The sequence below is a fragment of the Chiloscyllium plagiosum genome, chromosome 9 (genome assembly GCF_004010195.1).
Source record: "Chiloscyllium plagiosum isolate BGI_BamShark_2017 chromosome 9, ASM401019v2, whole genome shotgun sequence".
In the NCBI taxonomy this organism is placed as follows: domain Eukaryota; kingdom Metazoa; phylum Chordata; class Chondrichthyes; order Orectolobiformes; family Hemiscylliidae; genus Chiloscyllium; species Chiloscyllium plagiosum.
In genome coordinates this window covers 62,470,041-62,487,961 of record NC_057718.1, presented here as the reverse complement: position 1 = coordinate 62,487,961, position 17,921 = coordinate 62,470,041, and the positions used below count along the sequence as shown (strand labels likewise).

General features: G+C 40.6%; 1 protein-coding gene across 8 annotated transcripts in view; it reads right to left on the bottom strand.

Moving 5' to 3' along the window:
• sanbr (SANT and BTB domain regulator of CSR) overlaps positions 1 to 17,553 on the bottom strand; it is a 162,386-nt gene extending 144,833 nt beyond the window's left edge. For 4 of the 8 annotated variants that reach the window (XR_006312544.1, XM_043696065.1, XM_043696071.1 and 1 more), the window contains exons 1-2: positions 17,474 to 17,526; positions 2,837 to 3,008 (exon numbers count right to left, since the gene is read on the bottom strand). Coding sequence is in view for 4 of the 8 variants with exons in the window: in XM_043696065.1 (XP_043552000.1) it covers positions 2,837 to 3,008; positions 17,474 to 17,487 (186 nt within the window). In the remaining 4 variants the exon portion in view is untranslated. Of the gene's footprint in view, positions 1 to 2,836; positions 3,009 to 16,420; positions 16,772 to 17,473 lie in introns of those variants that run through there. The other 4 variants (XM_043696066.1, XM_043696068.1, XM_043696067.1 and 1 more) reach the window with 4 other exon arrangements.
• Positions 17,554 to 17,921: the final 368 nt, after the last annotated feature.

Here is a 17,921-nt window from a genome sequence, read left to right as displayed (position 1 = left end):
TGGAGGAAAAGGTGGGGGGTGGTGCCAGTGTAGCTGCGGAAGATGGACTGTTCCACATATCCAACGAAGAGGCAGGCATAGCTGGGGTCCATGTGGTGCCGCTCATTTCCCCTCCTCCCACCTTATCTCAGTCCCAACTCTCAGATTCAGCACCGCCCTCTTGACCTGCAATCTTCTTTCCGACCTCTCCGCCCCCACTCCCTCTCCGGCCTATCACCCTCACCCTCATCTCCTTCCACCTATTGTATTCCCAGCGCCCCTCCCCCAAATTCCCTCTCCCCTACCTTTTATCTCAGCCCGCTTGGTACACCAGCCTCATTCCTGAAGGGCTTGTGCCCGAAACGTCGATTCTCCTGGTCCTTGGATGCTGCCTGGCCTGCTGTGTTTTTCCAGTACCACATTTTTCAACTCTGGTACTCCAGCATCTGCAGTCCTCACTTTCTCCTAATTAAATTTTATAATTATATCCTCCATAGTCTGGATTCCTCCACTAGACAAAATAATTTCTCTACATCTCTCATCAATTAATTTTAATATTTTAACCATTTGGATCACATCGCCCTCAATCCTTCATATTCAAGGGAACGTAAGTTGCATTCGTAACACTCGTTAAGCCCCATTATCATCCATGCTGAACTTTTCTGCACTTCATCCAAGACAAATACATCTTTCCTGAGATTCAGTGACCAAACTGAATACCGTACTCCAGATGTTTGCAGAATGGAGCAGTGTGTTTCCAAAATGATGGAAATGTTAAAGTACTATTGTAATCAAGATGATGAAAACTGTCGTCATTAGGACCTAAAGTGAAAAATATTTCAAGGAACATCGAAATCAAGATAAGCATTCTGCAAATACATCTCCCTTTTATGATAATCTTTTGCTATTTCCCATATGAAGGCCAGATGCCATTAAGAAATTAGCTTTTAATTAATTTTGCATGACTATTTAAATTATATCTTTCAGACTAAAGATTTTCGATAATGTAAAAAGTAAAGATTTGGAGGTGCTGAATTACCAAGTTAAAAAGCACACAACACTAGGTTATGATCCAACAAGTTTATTTGGAAGCACTAGCTTTTAGTGCACTGCTCCTTCATCAGGTGGTTGTATAAGATCGGATGGAGTATCAGGTGGAGTATAAGATCATAAGACACAGAATCTATAGCAAACATGCACAGTGTGATGCAACTGAAATTGTATATTGAAAAAGACCTGCAATGTTTGTAAAGTCTCATTTTTTAGAATGACCATGTTAGTTTCAGTTCTTTCTTATGTAAATCTCAGACCTTTTTTAAAAAAGTTACATTCTTAAGTGAACGTTAACAACAGGTGCCATGTCTGCTGAGATAATACACTGAAGGTGTGAGGTGCTCTGTGGGAGGCTGCATGTACCCCAATGTTAAGACTGATTCTATTTCTAAAAAAAGGGATTTACAGAATCTTACATTGATTCATGCAGTTCTTGAGCAAAATAAAATGTAATTCTGCAAGTACAAATTCACCCCACAAACTTGTGTGTGTATGTGTGTATAGTGCAGTGGTCATGATTCGGAGATGCCGGTGTTGGACTGGGGTGTACAAAGTTAAAAATCACACAACACCAGGTTATAGTCCAACAGGTTTAATTGGAAGCACACTAGCTTTCGGAGCAACGCTCCTTCATCAGGTGATCCTTCATCACCTGATTAAGGAGCGTCGCTCCGAAAGCTAGTGTGCTTCCAATTAAATCTGTTGGACTATAACCTGGTGTTGTGTGATTTTTAACATAGTGCAGTGGGGTCACCTATAGTGTGACATGAAACCAAGGTCCCAGTTGAGGCCATCCCCATGGGACCTTGGGTTCATGTCACACGACAGGTGACCCCACTGCACTTCTCTCTCTCTCTCTCTCACACACACACACACACACATTCCTACAGACCCATACACTCACGCAGACGCTCTCATACATTCACACATATACACTCACTCTCTCACACACACCCTCTCACAGACGTATACCCCTTTACACGCGCACATACACATACACACACACAAATTTGTGAGGTGAATTTGTACTTGCAGAATTACATTTTACTTTGCTGTAAAACTGCATGAATCCATGTAAAATTCTTTAAATCCCTTTTTTAGAAATAGAATCAGTCTGAACATTGGGGCACAGATAGCCTCGCACAAGGCACCTCACACCTCAGTGCATTATCTTGGCTAACATGGCATCTATTGTTAAAGTTCACTTGAGAATGTAACTTCAAAAAATAAGGCTTGGGATTTACATATGAAAGAACTGAAACTAACACAGTCATTCTAAAACATGAGAGACTTAACAAACAATATATAATTTCAGTTGCATCACACTGTAAACATTTGCAATAAATTCTGTGTCTTACGATCCTATACTTCACGACCACCTGTTGAAGGAGCAGCACTCCAAAAGCTAATGCTTCCAAATAAGCCTGTTGGACTATAAAGTGGTGTTGTGTGATTTTTAACAGTAAAAATAAAGTAATACATCTTATTAATGTTTTGTCAAAAAAATCTATTAAGAAACCAATATTAGATTTATTATTAGAAAACAGCAATCAGAAATTTTCATTGTTATATGTGACCCAAACTAAAATTATGCCAGGAAACTGAAGAAGAATTTCTATAAATGGTGTTACTTTAAACATAAGGAAGTCAGATTGCTTTATAGCAATTCCTTGAAACAATCTTACAGGCTTCCAGCCTTAAGAGAAATAAGTAATAATTCCAACAACAATCAATTGGATTTGTTAATTTGATACGTTTTAATGTAATATTCTTTAGTGATGACTACAACAGTAACTTACAGTACCTGCTTGGCTGTGACTCCAGGTATGAGTCTAGCTATACTTTCCCAGTTGATAGTCTTAGGTTGGGCTACTCCTAACAAAGAGCGGAGAATCATATCCAGCACCAATCCTCGGTTCTCATAAAGAAATGGGACACTTACTGAACACGAATGACTCATCTTGTTTTCTACTAGACTGAGAAAAATAGTAATTTAGTTAAAAATGTTAATAGGTACTGTCAACAGCATTACTATGTATACAAATAGCCTCGGTTGAGTATTTTGGATTTGAGCTTTAAATAACTTAGCACACCATACAGCATGGAAACAGACCCTCTGATCCAACTCATTCATGCCAACCAGGTATCCCAAACTTAACTAGCCCCATTTGCCTGCATCCCTCTCAACATTTCTTATTAATGTGCCTGTCCAAATGTCTTTTAAATGTTGTAATTGAACAGCCTCTACAACTTTCTCTGGTAATTCATTCCATACACACACCATCCACTGTGTGAAAAAGTTAGCCCTTAGGTCCCTTTTAAATATTTCCCTTCTCACCTAAACCTATGCCCTCTGGCTTTGGACTCCCCTACCCCGGGAAAAATATGTCAGCTATTCACCTTATTTATGCCCATGATAATTTTATAAACTTCTGTAAGTTTACCCCTTAGCCTCTGGCGCTCCATGGAAAACGTCCCAGCCTTTTCAGCCTCTCCTTATAACTGAAGGCATCCAGAACCAGCAACTTTCTTTTACATTTTTTTTGCACTCTTTCTATTTAACAATATTCTTCCCACAGCAGGGTGATCAGAATTGTATGCAATATTCTAAAAGTAGCCTCACTATTGTCTTGTACAGTCGCAACATGACGTCCCAACTCTGAGAATCAATGCTCTGACCAATAAAGGCAAACGTGCCAAACACCTTCTTCACCACCCTGTGCACCTGCAATGTTACTTTCAAGGAACTATGATCATGCACAACTGTGTAAGTCCTACCCTAGTTTGCCTAACCAAAATGTAATATCTTGCAGTTATCTACGTTAAACTCCATCTGTCACTTCACAACCCACAGGCCCACCTGATCACGATCTCATTGTACTCTGAGATAACTCTCTTCACTGTCCACTACACCTATGTTTTGTGTCATCTGTGAATTTACTAACCATACCTCCTAAATTCTCATCTAAATCATTGATATAAATGACAAATAATAGTGGATTCAGAACCAATCCTAGTTGCATACTCCTAATCACAAGCCTCCATGCTTCCACTCTACATGCAACTGACTTTATAAGAATAGCATAGATTTGAAAGTGTTTTGTTTTACAGATAACAGTACTTTAAAAATAACAAAATGAACAAAAGCCAGTTAAAATTCATTGTAATTGAATTGGCCATGCTAAATTGCCCATAGTGTTAAGTGAAGGGGTAAATGTAGGGGAATGGGTCTGGGTGGGTTGCTCTTCGGAGGGGCGGTGTGGACTTGTTGGACCAAGGTGCCTGTTTCCACACTGTAAATAATCTAAGTAATCTAATCTAATCTAATCTAGTATACCTGCAACAAAGCAGCAGTTAAGTTTATCTTATAATCCAAGTACTTCATGGATTTCTGGAAAGTCTGCAGTAACAGTGCTCCTATGAGTGATTAAACTGTCATGGCATGAATATATTCTTCTAACACCAAAATTATTGTTGAATGGAGAATACAGTTTTGTCTTTTATAGAAAGGCAGGTTACTCTAACAGTACCAAAGCCTAATCCATTAAGGGCTATATCAGGCAAGCAAATAAACATGATGTTCCTCTAAACTTTAGATCCATAAAATACATACAAAATCAGAATAGAGTACAGGAGAACATTCAGTCCATCAAGTCAGTGTCATTTCTTTCAAAGAGCAATCCAGTTTGTTTCAAACATCAATTTGCCCAAATTATAAAAATAAGTTACTCATACAAGAAAACGCAACATGGAAGTCAGGAGGTGGGATTTACCATTGTCAATATATAGTACAACAATAATTTTAAATCAGTAGCCATTATATGACATATTTGTTAAATATATTGCACATATTTCAAAACTTAGTAGATATGCAAAGGCAAGCCAATATGGGTCATCAGACTGCTGACTGTAGGACCTTTCTATGCATAAGTTAACTGTCACATGTCCTACATTACAAAAGAGACTACATTTCAAAAGTACTACCTCGGCTATAAAATGATTCAGAACTCCTGGAGGTAGTGAAAGGGTCTACACAAATTCAGTTCGCCTTGCAGAAAACATGCACCAGTGACCATGGTGAAGTACCTAATTTGCCGATTACAAAGCATAAACAACTTGGCAAACATTCTGCATTCATTAAGTTACGATTCATCAAGCTTTCTGTGTGAACATCAACCTTTGGTTGGAATTTATTCCAGGTGACCGGTGTTTTGCCTGGCAGCTGAAGAGTGCAGTAATTGGAACAAGATCAGTCAGGTTGATCTCTTAGAATGCGAGTTCCTTGACTGAGGCTGTTAACCTGGTCCAGTCAGGGTCTCTTGGCTGACCAATATAAACAGGAATATTCCCCATACTGACCAAGTCTTCAGGCTTCCAACCACAAGTTTAATGTTCGTATTTTCATTTGAAGCATATGTTTGCAATGAAACTGTACGGGTATCTCATCTTTGCTGGGGCTCTTGTGGTGCAGTGGTAGTGTCGCTACCTCTGACCCAGGCAGGCCCAGGTTCAAGTCCTACCTGGTAAGAAGTTCCTCAACCCCATTCTCCTGCTTGCTCCCTGTAACCCTTGATAGTCAAGAATCTACCTATCTCAATCTTAAGTATACTCAATGACCTGGCCTTCACAGCCTTCTGAGGCAATGAATTCTGAATAGAAGTAAAAGCCAATGAAACATAGAAACAGATCCACCAAAGACAAATAAGGAGGAATCTGCACACTCACTCAAGGAGTCAGCTCTGAGTTAGTTAGGTTACAGTCATGCACAATGACTGTATAAATAAAGGGCTACTTGGTGACGGGACATCAGCTTTCATGGAATTATTTCAGTGGAGGCAAGTGAAAAGCACGCCCCGGAAGGGATTCGCTTGCAACTGTCATCTTTATGTTGAGGTCAGCGTTTCTGGCATCATGCCGCTATTTGGGAAACTTGGTCCTACTGTTGAAGACTGGCCACAGTATGTGGAAATAATGCATTATTTTTTCTGGGCAAGTGACACTGAGGCAGATGAAAAGCAACGAGTAATTCGCCTGACAGTTTATGGACCTGCACGTTTTCAGTTACTGGAAGCCTAACTTTCCCGGAAGCACTATACAGTATAATAAAACCTTTTAAGAGTTTACAGATTTAGCTAAGGAATATTAATGACCCCAAGCGTTCTCTAATTCTGAGATGCTACTGGTTTTACTCTGCAGTTTAAGAACCAGGGGAATCTGTATCGGGATTTTTAACAAGATTAAGACGGCTGGCAGAGGGATGTGACTTTGGTTTAACACTGAGATGCTGAGAAACGTTTTACTATATAGGATTAAGATGCGATCTTGCAAAAAGCACCTAATAGCAGAAGCCAACTGAACTTCAACAGGCATTCCAACTGGCTAGTTGTTAGAAACTGTGGCAAGTGGAGTTTATGACTTTCAGGTGTTATGAGGTAAACCCTCTGCTAATTTAAACCAACAACACAGAAAAGATTCACCCCGTGCTGTAATCTGTTAAATTTTGAGGGGCAAAGAACTATACTAGAGATAAATAAAAATTAACAACTTTATTCTTTAAGTCCAACAGAGAATATTAAAACTAACAATTATTTACAACTCCTTTCTCTTAAACCTATCTTCTACCTCCCCATCTACAATATTTGTCAGATACAAAAATCCCGATTTAGAGTTACAAAACAATTCATGTTTCTAAACCAGTCAGCTTTGCTGAGTCTCCTCTGTAGATTCTCTCCAGGTCAGTTTCGATATTCTGCGGCGCAGACTCCCCACAGACAGGTACCTCTCAGAGACCTCTTGAGCTAGCAGCCTCTATGTGTTGGTCTTTTGGTAGTTCTCTCTCTAGCTGTTCAAAATGTCTGGTTTTGTAGCCTAAAACATCAGATTGTTTCATTGGTTTTAATATTAAACTGATTGACCAAATTTGAATTTGTTTTTATCTCATGGCAACCCAGCTACTATCTGTGTCGATCATGTGTTACATCGTTACCTTGTTCAGAACTCTTGGTGCTGTGGCAGGCAGTTTTGCTAGTTTTCAACTCTCTTAAAAGATACAGCACCTCTACACCTTCATAACACAGGGTACACCAATGGAAGTGGACACCCTTGCCAGTCTGACTGAGCTTGAGAAAGACCACTTTAATAAAGGTGATTGCATAGCCTCACTCAGGACATATCCTGAACACAGGAACTCCAGGTCAGTCCACAGCAAAGCCCCTAAACAAAGCCAAGCCTCAGCTAAACAGTTAAAATTTTTGAGGATCCAAGTTTTTGAGATCCTTCCTGAAGAAAGGCTCATGCCCGAAACATCGATTCTCCTGCTCCTTGGATGCTGCCTGACCTGCTGTGCTTTTCCAGCAACACATTTTCAGCTCTGATCTCCAGCATCTGCAGTCCTCACTCTCTCCTACCGGTATAAGGAATCAAGACAGCAAGAGAGTCTCACTAGGCCTGAATTAAATAAGAGATCTCATAGACCAGTCTAAATCAGAATTAATTACAATAAATGTCAGCTTAAATGATCACCCAGTTCTAACGAAGATCGAAACCGACACAGCTGAATCACTGATTGTGGAACTGGTCTTTAACAAAATTTGCACTGGATTCCGACCCTTAAGTTTTCATAAGACCTTGGCTAGGCCTGACAGATTGAGAATACAACTTTGGGTCCGGTCTCTTAAGAGAAGCAGCCGGTTCAGTTACCACTGATTTTAGTAAAATGCTCAGGCCCAACCTTAATGGGGCAAAATTGGTTGAGAACGATTCACCTTGATAGGCTCAACTTTTTTCAATTAGAAAATGGTTGCCTGAGTGATATCCAAACACCCGTACACTTTTCACGAAGGCCTAGTGATTATCAAAGGGGCCAAGGCCACCTTACATGTTGACCAAGAAACAATTCCATGATTCTGCAAGGCCCACCCAGTACCATATGCCGTACGTGCAAAAGTAGACACAGAAATTAGTATGTTGAAAAGTGAAACAATCATCAAACAAGTCCAGTGTGCACCACCAGTCATACAGATTGTGAAACCTGAGTGGTTGGTTTGCCTTTGTGGAGATTTAAAACAAACAGCAAACTAAAACTTGCAGCTGGATAAATACCCAATCCCTTGCATAGTGGACATAAATGCAATATTGGTGGAGGGGTGTTGTCCTTCATGAAGCTGGAAGTAAGCTATGTGTGCCTGCAAGTGCAATTAATAAGGATTCCTAAAAGTATGCTATCAGCCTGTGCCATTTTCCAGCAGATGTTGGAAAATGCTTTACAAGGTCTATCCCAGGTTGTCATTTATCTGGATGACATGCTAATAACCAGGAAGACCAATAAATAACATTTCAAGTTCTGTAATGCTCAAGTACTATGTCCTCCAAGGTGAGTGTTCTATTTAGGAGGGAAAATTGTGTATTCCAGGCATCCCAAGCGACCAACTTCGGCTACAGAGTTGATAAAGCTGGGTTACATCCATTGGAAGATAAAATGAGGGTGATCAATAGCTCCCACATCTGTACTGCAGCTTAGGTCTTTTCTTGGGTTGGTGAATTATTATGGAAAAGTCATATGTAACCGGGCCTTCATCCTGGCACCTTTACAACTACAGTTGAAAAAGGGTCAGCCTTGAAAGTAGATTCATAGCCAAGATGTAGCCTTTACAGAAATGAAGAAACAGCTTTTGTCTAAGTTGTTGGCACACTATGTTCCCAAGCAAGACGTGAAGCTGAATTGTGATGCCTCCCTATGTGGTGTCGGGATAGTATTGGCTCACCGATGGCCTAGCGAAGAGGAATGCCCAATAGCTTATGCTTCCTGGACTTTGGCTTATGCCAAATGAAGATATGACCCAATAGAGAAGGAAGATTTGGCGGTCATCTTTGGTGTGAGCAAGTTCAACCAATATTGTAAAGAGGATAGGGTTGTGCCGCCCATAGCTTCAGGTTGAATTAAGTAACGAGCTCTTATTCTGAGTTTGTACAATTATAAGTTTGAACACCGTCTGGGAGGTCAAGTGGAAATGCAGATGCCTTGGGCTGCCTCCCACTAGACCTAGCAGGGGCTTCTGATCCATTATTATTACAAATTTACATTCATAAGTAATGGAACTTCCTGACTCCAAGTATGATGCCAAACCTTCCTTCTCTAACTGGGCCTATTTTTGCTTTGCATTAGCCAAAGTCCTGGAGGCATACACTATTGTGCATTCCTCTCTGTTGGACCACCTATAAGCTAATACTACCCGTATGGAGAGGCATCACATGTCAATACTAGATCTCACTTGGGATCTTGGTGTGCCATCACCTTAGATGATAGTTGTTTCTTCACTTCCCTGAAAGCTATGGTTTGGCTATGTGACCATTACCAAGATTGCATCAGCTCTTTAAAAAACGACCAAAGATGCCAGGATGGAAGTTACATAGTTCACCAGCCCAAGGAAAGACCTACGCTCCGGTACAGACAAGCTCCTGCACACTTTTTATTCCACATTAAACTATCTGACCTCTCTTGTACCTACTGTAGTTTACATTTTCAGCGGATGTTTGCACACTTCTCCAAAACATATTTAACCATGCACATTTAATAGTCAAGAGACCTCGTGTCAAATTTGGGCTTTTACTAATACAACAACTTGCATAGAATATTGTGAACACCAGATAGTTTTAATGCTAGTAAAATGCACAAATGATCACAAGAACGTAATTAAATGAAATTTGATACAAAGCTAAAAGAATTAAGAGAAAGGAGAAAAAAGATGGAGAAATGTGGCAAATTAATTATTTTGAAAAGTCTACAGTTAATGGCAATGTCTTATTCTCTCCCCCCAGTCTTTCTACCTTTGGTTCAAAGATTTATGCACCATTCCTCATAACAATTCAATAATTGCTGCCTCAAGTATGTTCTGCAAGAAAACACTCTCACAACTTTTAAGAAATTTCACTTTCCTATTCTGACATTTTAAGTTGATTTCCCAGAAATAATATATTATATGTACATTTTTGTAGCCTTTGCTCTCCAGAGAACCAAAAGTTTTTCTGAACCTTTATGAAATACTGGTTTAGCTTCAACTGAAACGAAGCATCCAATTATGAACACCATCATTTCATAGAGGTGAAACGATTCAGGAAGCTGGAGAAAACATTGACAAGACTGGTTCTAGCGCAGCAGGTCAGGCAGCATCCAAAGAACAGGAGAATCGACGTCTCGGGCACAAGCCTTTCTTCAGAAGGTTTCCTGAAGAAGGGCTTATGCCCGAGACGTCGATTCTCCTGTTCCTTGGATGCTGCCTGACTTGCTGCGCTTTTCCAGCAACACATTTTAAGCTCTGATCTCCAGCATCTGCAGCCCTCACTTTCTCTCAAAGACTGGTTCTAGGAATACATGACTTCAATTAAGTAGAAAGATTAGAGAGGGTTGGGTTGTTCTACTTAGAAATAAAAGACTGAAGCCAGATTTCATAAACAGGTGCAAAAATCATAAGTCTGACCAGACAGGAAGAAACTGTTCATATTAGAGAAAAGGTTGAGAAGCTGAGGATATGATTTTAAAGTGAACATCAACTTAAAAAAAACGAAGCTCTTTACATAGCATGCTAAATCTGGGAGAATATGGTGGAGGAGGATCAAATGTAGTTTTCAAATAGAGGTGGATGATCATACAGAAAACCATGGGTTAAAAAACAGGGAAGCAAGATCGGCAGAGTAAATCTTGGCCTGGACAAGACAAGCTGAATAGTATCCTTTTGCACTATAATGTTCTATAATATTACAGCAGACCTACTCAGCAAAAGAGGTATTATGAAACGGAGCGTGTTAACATGAATATGCAATTGGCTAAAGATTATAAGGTGAGAGAGATGAAGAAATCCTTTTATTTCTGACAGGTTTTCAGGAGTCATTATTATGACCATTATTTTTTCTCATTATACATAAATGACCTGAACAGGATGGGGACAGGATCAGACAGTTGCAGGGCATAGACTAGTGAAATGGACAGACACATGGCGGATGCAGTTTAATGAAAAACAGTTATAAGAAAAGGTTGGTTTGACCTCAACTGGAATATTGTATCCACATTTTAGAGAGGCAATAAAACATTAGAGAGGTACAGAAGATCCATGAGTATTGTTCCAGGGTTGAAGAACTAATTACAATAAAATGATATTGCTGAATTGTAGAGGGCACCTGTGTAACAGGTTTTGTCAACAAGGATGATATCTGTCAAAAAGAAAACAAATGAAAACAGTGTAAAGCAGTAAATGTGTGAAAAGTATATATTTTTTCAATTTGCTCACACTTTGCAATGGCCTGACCTTTTATAGGAAAAGGCATCGAAAAATGTAAAGTCTGAGTAGCCTTTCTTCTTAGCGTGCTGTCTTGGATGGGTGAAATACAATCCGCCATGCCATTAACGCAGTCAAGCATGTTTTCCATGCTTTTGTGCTGCAGAGTTCCAAACCAACTCTACAGCCTTAACAGCATCAACCACAGGTAAGTAGGTGGCTTTCACTGGATTTTTCAGGGTCATTGGCCTACATGGTTGAAGAACATATTGAATCTACAATTATCTCATGTGTCAGTTCCATTTTACAATGTATGGAGTCAACCACCTTGCTGAAGTTTCCATGGTTCAGTCTGTTGAACTGCTGCAACTAAGCAAAAAGAAAGTCTTATGATCCAGCTGACTGAGCATGAGCAGGAGGCGGCCGTTTCTATTCACCTGCACAGTGGCAGCCTGGTTGAACCCAATATGGCAGAGGCAGCTGACTACTGTGATTTTCTTCACCACCCTCCACAGTTACATCTTAAATACAAACTTTAGAATAGCTGGGTTGTACTTCTACTTGTTAGCAATGGCCTTAATACTGTGAGAAATCAGTCGTTGGGTTTAGGCTGAAGCTTTGCCATGCTGTTCTGAGGCAGAAATGTCATGTGATGCTGTTGAGGCCAGCAATATCAGGGTGCACAAGGCAATTGTCTGTAACGATAATCTTCCTTTTCTTCTGTTTAACCACTATATGTTTTATTTCTGTATATCTGTAAGAATTTAGAACAATCCAATTTCATGTGTTTAAAATGTTCCTCAGTGCATACTCATTCAATACATGTGCATTACCATTGTGCAGTTGACTGATAGATGTTAATATTACAGAACAGCAGCGTTCAGCCATTATGTCCACATTGACCAACGATTGACTACCCGAATCCCAATTTCCACCTTTTAGTCCATAGTTCTGGAGGTTATGCAAAGGAAGTGAATACTCAAAAACTGCTTAACTGTTGAGAGTTATTGACCCAACCACCCTTTCAGACAGGGAGTTGTAGACTCCCATCTACCTATGAATGAAGGAAAAAAATTCAACTCCTATTTTAGCCTTCCACCTCTCAGCTTAAATCTATGCTTTCTCTATGAATGGAAAAAGTGCCTTCCTATCCACCTTATCTATGCCCGTCATAATTGTATACACATCTATTAGGTCCACCCTCAATCTTTGCTGCTCCAAAGAAAACAACCCAACTCATCTTCCTTCATTGTCTCAACATTCCAGCCCAGGCAACCCCCTGGTAAATCCCCTCTGCACCCTTTCTAGTGCGATCATATCCTCCCTATAATGCAGTGACTAGAATTGCATGAATGGGATTCATCTCATCCAAACCTGCAGATCTATTCACTCTTAAGTCTGCAAAACACACTCATACTTCTTTTCTCAGTGTTAATTTATTCTAACATTTCAGTCCTCCATCCTGACACCTATGAAGGCCAATGCCAAGTATTCTTTGAAGTCTATGTCCCCAATCTTCCAGGTCCACACAGTTTGCCTCCATAGTTCCTAATAGGCCCTAATCGTCCCAGAGTTATCCTAATGCTTTTTATATATTTAAGAAGCCTCTTTGGGTTTCCCTTTATTTCATCCATCAATACTTTCTTATGCATTCTCTTTGCTTTCCAAATTTTCTTTTTAAGTTCTTCCCTACATTTTTAATACTCTTTGAAGGATTCTGCCACAATAAGTGCTTGGTACCTATCATAAGCATATCCCTCAACATCCAGGTACCCTGCTATTGGCACCACCCTTTGTCTTCACAGGAACATATTTGCCCTGTACTTTATTTTCCCCTTGTATACCTCCCACTGTTCAGCACAATTCAAGAACTACTCTGTCCCTTGGTTGGCTGTCTATATACTGGCTAAAGCAAGTTCTCCTGGGTGGAATTTAAGAATTGTGATCCCTCCTTACCTTGCACACAAACTAGGAGGAGAAAGTGAGGTCTGCAGATGCTGGAGATCAAAGTTGAAACTTTATTGCTGGAACAGCACAGCCGTAACCCTCTTCATATTTGGCTAGTTAAAGCCTCTATTATTATTGGCTCATTATTCCTACACTTTTATTCTGAATGTAATTGCATATTTAATCCTCTCTCTCACTCTGATTGTTTGTGGACTATAATATGCACCTACAGGCATGTTTGCCTCTGTTGTATTTTTAACCTATCTATATGGATTCATTTGATGATACTTCCAAGATAGCAGTCTTCTTCGCTGCTATAACTTAGTCTTTGATAATATTGCAATATCTCTCTTCCAACCTCCCCTCTATATGATCTGAATAGTTCATATCCAGGAATGAAGAACTGCCAATCCTCCTCATCTTTCATGCACGTTTCAGTCATAGTCATAGTGGGCAGCACGGTGGCACAGTGGTTAGCACTACTGCCTCACAGCGCCAGAGACCCAGGTTCAATTCCCGCCTCAGGCGACTGACTGTGTGGAGTTTGCACATTCTCCCTGTGTGGAGTTTGCACATTCTCCCTGTGTCTGCGTGGGTTTCCTCTGGGTGCTCCAGTTTCCTCCCACAATCCAAAAATGTGTAGGTTAGGTGGATTGGCCATGCTAAATTGCCCGTAGTGTTAGGTGAAGGGGTAAATGTAGGAGAATGGGTCTGGGTGGATTACGCTTCGGTGGGTCGGTGTGGACTTGTTGGGCCGAAGGGCCTGTTTCCACACTGTAAGTAATCTAATTTAATCATGTTATAATCGTTGTCATAACTGCTGCACTCACACTACTTACAACACAGAAGACAATACTGTGTTTTGTTTTGAATTGTTTTGAATCCTGCCTTCAATTATGTTATCAGCGCTCCTTTGATGTCAGGGTAGGTAACATTCTCATCCTCTTTCTGGGCGGCACGGTGGCACAGTGGTTAGCACTGCTGCCTACTGTAAGTTAACTAATTTAATCATGTTATAATCGTTGTCATAACTGCTGCACTCACACTACTTACAACACAGAAGACAATACTGTGTTTTGTTTTGAATCAATCAAATCATCCACAATTGTAGGGAAACTTCTTGTCACCCAGCCTCGCTCCCAGAACGACCTCTGAACTGGAGACAGGAACATTCACTGCTCATCCTGCCTTCAATTATGTTATCAGCGCTCCTTTGATGTCAGGGTAGGTAACATTCTCATCCTCTTTCTTACTGCAACCATTCCAGAATTTTGCCATGTGCTTCAATGGTGGAATCTCCTACTACTCAAACTACTGACATCTGTTTTTTTGCTTCACACCACAGTTTTCTTCTTCCTGGATCAATATCACTTTTCTCTAATTGACAACAATTAACTTTCTCAGAAGGTTTAGCCCTACTTGCAGGGTTTCATTGTGAAATTGTGGTATAAAATGATGGCTTGACCATGATTTCACACTGTAACATGGTCTAAATATCAATGTCAATTGGTTGGTGCAATCATCTGACAAGCTTGTGCAGGTTTGGCTGATCAGGAGTTACCAGACTAGAACTTCTGACTTGTGTCTTGTAGATGGTGGAAAGGTTTTGGAGAGTCAGAGGAGTTACTCAGATTCCTAGCTTCTAATTTGATCTTGTGGCCATTATATGGCTAGTCCAGTTCAATTTCTGGTCAATGGTGATCCCCATTACATTGTGGGGTATTGAGAGGTGGTGATTAGATTGTTTTTCAGCAATGATCATTTCCTGGCATTTGTGTGGTATAAATGTTATTTGATGCCTGTCAGCCTGAATATAGTCCAGGTCTTTCTACATTTGGGTGAGGAGTCACGAATGATCATCAGTGAACATCCCCACTTTCTGAGCTTATGATGGAGGGAAGGTCATTGATAAAATAGCTGAAGAATGTTGGTGTAAGTCACTACACGGAGGAACTCCTGCAGAGGTGTCCTAGAGTCGAGATGACTGATCTACAACATTGTAAAAGGTCTCAAAACATCGGAAAATGGCTGACAATCAGCAGAGAGTTTCCCCAATTCCCACTGACTCCAATTTGCCAGGGCTCCTTAATTCCACACTCAGTCAAATGTGGCTATGATGTCAAGGGTAGTCACTGTCATCTCACCTCTGGAACTCAGCTCTTTTGTCCACATTTGAACCAATGCTGTCATGAGGTCAGGAGCCAAGTGGCCCTGGTAGGACACAAAATGAGCATCAGTGGTTATTGCTGAGCAGGTGCTGCCTGATAGCATTGTTGGTAACAACTCCCATTTCCTTACTAATCATTCAGAGTAGACTGATGGGACATAATTAGTCAAAAAAATGTGGTACAGAAAAAGCACAGCCAGTCAGGCAGCATCAGAGAAGCAGGATAGTTGACATTTCCAGCATAAGCTGGAGTGGCTGTGTTTTTCCAGCACCACACTTTTTGACTCTGATCTCCAGCATCTGCAGTCCTCACTTTCTCCTGAAGGGACATAATTGGTCTTGTAGCTGTACTGGAACAGATTGAGTCAGGATGTAGGAAATTCTGGAGCATATCTTCAGTAATATTGCCTAACTGTAGAAGGGAAGAATTTACAAGACAACCAGGAAAAGTCAGGTAAGTGGTGAACTGGTCTTTCAGAGGGCCAGCACTGACACAATATAACAAAAGGAGGCCATTCGACATAATGATTCTATTCATGGTGTTCTCAGAAATCGTATTTTCATTTATTTGCGAACCATACACATACTAATGATCAAATTTTAAATTATTCTCTTTCACAGTAGATAATTATGTTTCTGGTTCAGTTGTATCCGACACATTGATCAACACTGACAAACGTGGTTAACGCCTTTAAAAATTGACATTGAGGGAAAAATTTTGGCGAGAATCCTATACTCTTCTTCCCATAGTGCCGTGGGATATTTCACATTCAGATGACACCTTGGTTTAACGTTTTAGCGAAATACAGCAGCTCCAGCTACATAATTTAGCAGGTTTTATACAATATAACACGAAATTATAATTTGCACCTACACAAATAGATGGCTATCAAAACGTAACTAATGTGTTAGAGCTAATCCGAACGGAGACCAATGATCCAACCAAAAATTTCAAAGACGTTAACAGTCAGGCAACAAGTTTAAAACCAAACTATGCTCTTACGGGGGTCCGTTGCTTCGGGTGGACGAGTAATATTGTAGAACGCGAGTTGAATATCCTAATTCACTATCCACTCGGTCCAGTAGTATTTGCCCAAAGAGACAGACTGCCCTTCACCTCGACAACAGAGACTTCCAGTAGCGGCTGCAGGGAAAATTACTCACTAGATCTCCTTCAGTTTGTACCGCAATAGATATGTCGGCTATGCACACTCACCACACTGCACACTTCTAAAATCGCACTGATGTTTTTAAAATTCTCTTAAATAGAAAGCGCCCATCTTTCTGGTCTATCCACCCGACTCTCACGCCCATTGATCACAACAATGTGGAGGGAGGAGGCAACCTCTCCGTGTGACTGACATCCAGAAACAACCAATAAACGGGCTGCTTCAAGCACGCCGGTGTTGGATATGTCCAATGGGAGAAGGGAGTGGGCGTGTATTCCGGCCAGCGTAGGCCGGGCGCGCGGACGTCGCTTAACGTCCCACCCTAAAAGTGGAGCCGCACTGCAGCAAGACCGGCGTCTGTGTAACCAAGCAACCGGCCGCCTGCGCGGACAGTATGCGAAAGGAGTTCACAGGGTAAATAGGCCTCGGTTGCACATGAACCCCAATTAGCCGTCATACTTAAAAGGAGGGAAAGGTCTACCTTGCAGGTAAAATAAAAGCTAATCGTAAAAATTGTCGACATACAGAGTTTTGATGAAGAGTTAACTCTGCTTTCTACCCAAATATGCTGCCAGATCTACCGGGTTTCGCCAGCATTTTCTGTTTTCTGATACAGCATTTAGGAGAGAAAACAAACACTCTTCAGCGAATCTCTTAGTTTCAAGCAGGCTTCCAAGCAAAAAGTCAAAGATTGTGTTAATTCTGTATCACTATTAATGCTCATGCCTAATGTTTAAACCCCCTTCAAACGTCATGCTTTTCTGATGTCATCCCATACTTCTAATTCCAGTATACCCATATTTAAAATATTCGGATTACTAATTTATTGTCATACTATAAATATAATCTAATATCATTATATAAAAACTGCGAAGCTTGGCTCTCACCCTTTTTTTGACATTTTATCTGCTTCACGTTTCCAACTGTAATTACCGTGTGCCCAAACAGCAAACGGTCGCATTACGCGCATGCGCACAATCCACTTACCGGGAGTACGGCACGAATGTCAATGTGACGTCAACTTCTTTAACGTTTTGTGGATTCTGCACTCTTAAAGTTCACTTTGGTGAAAATAGAGCATTAGGCCTGGTGCATTTAAATTAAGTGACTTTCAACAGCAAACAGGTGCTACGCAGGCAATGTCTATCTACAACTGTGATGTGGAGGTGCTGGTTTTAGACTGGGGTGGACAAAGTTAAAAATCACGCAACAAGTACTAGCGATCGTAGCGCTGTTCCTTCATCAGGTAGCTGTATCTTGATGAAGGAGCAGTGCTCTGAAAACGAGTATTTCCAACAGAACTCACTCATAAATCAATCAGCCTGAGACAAAGCC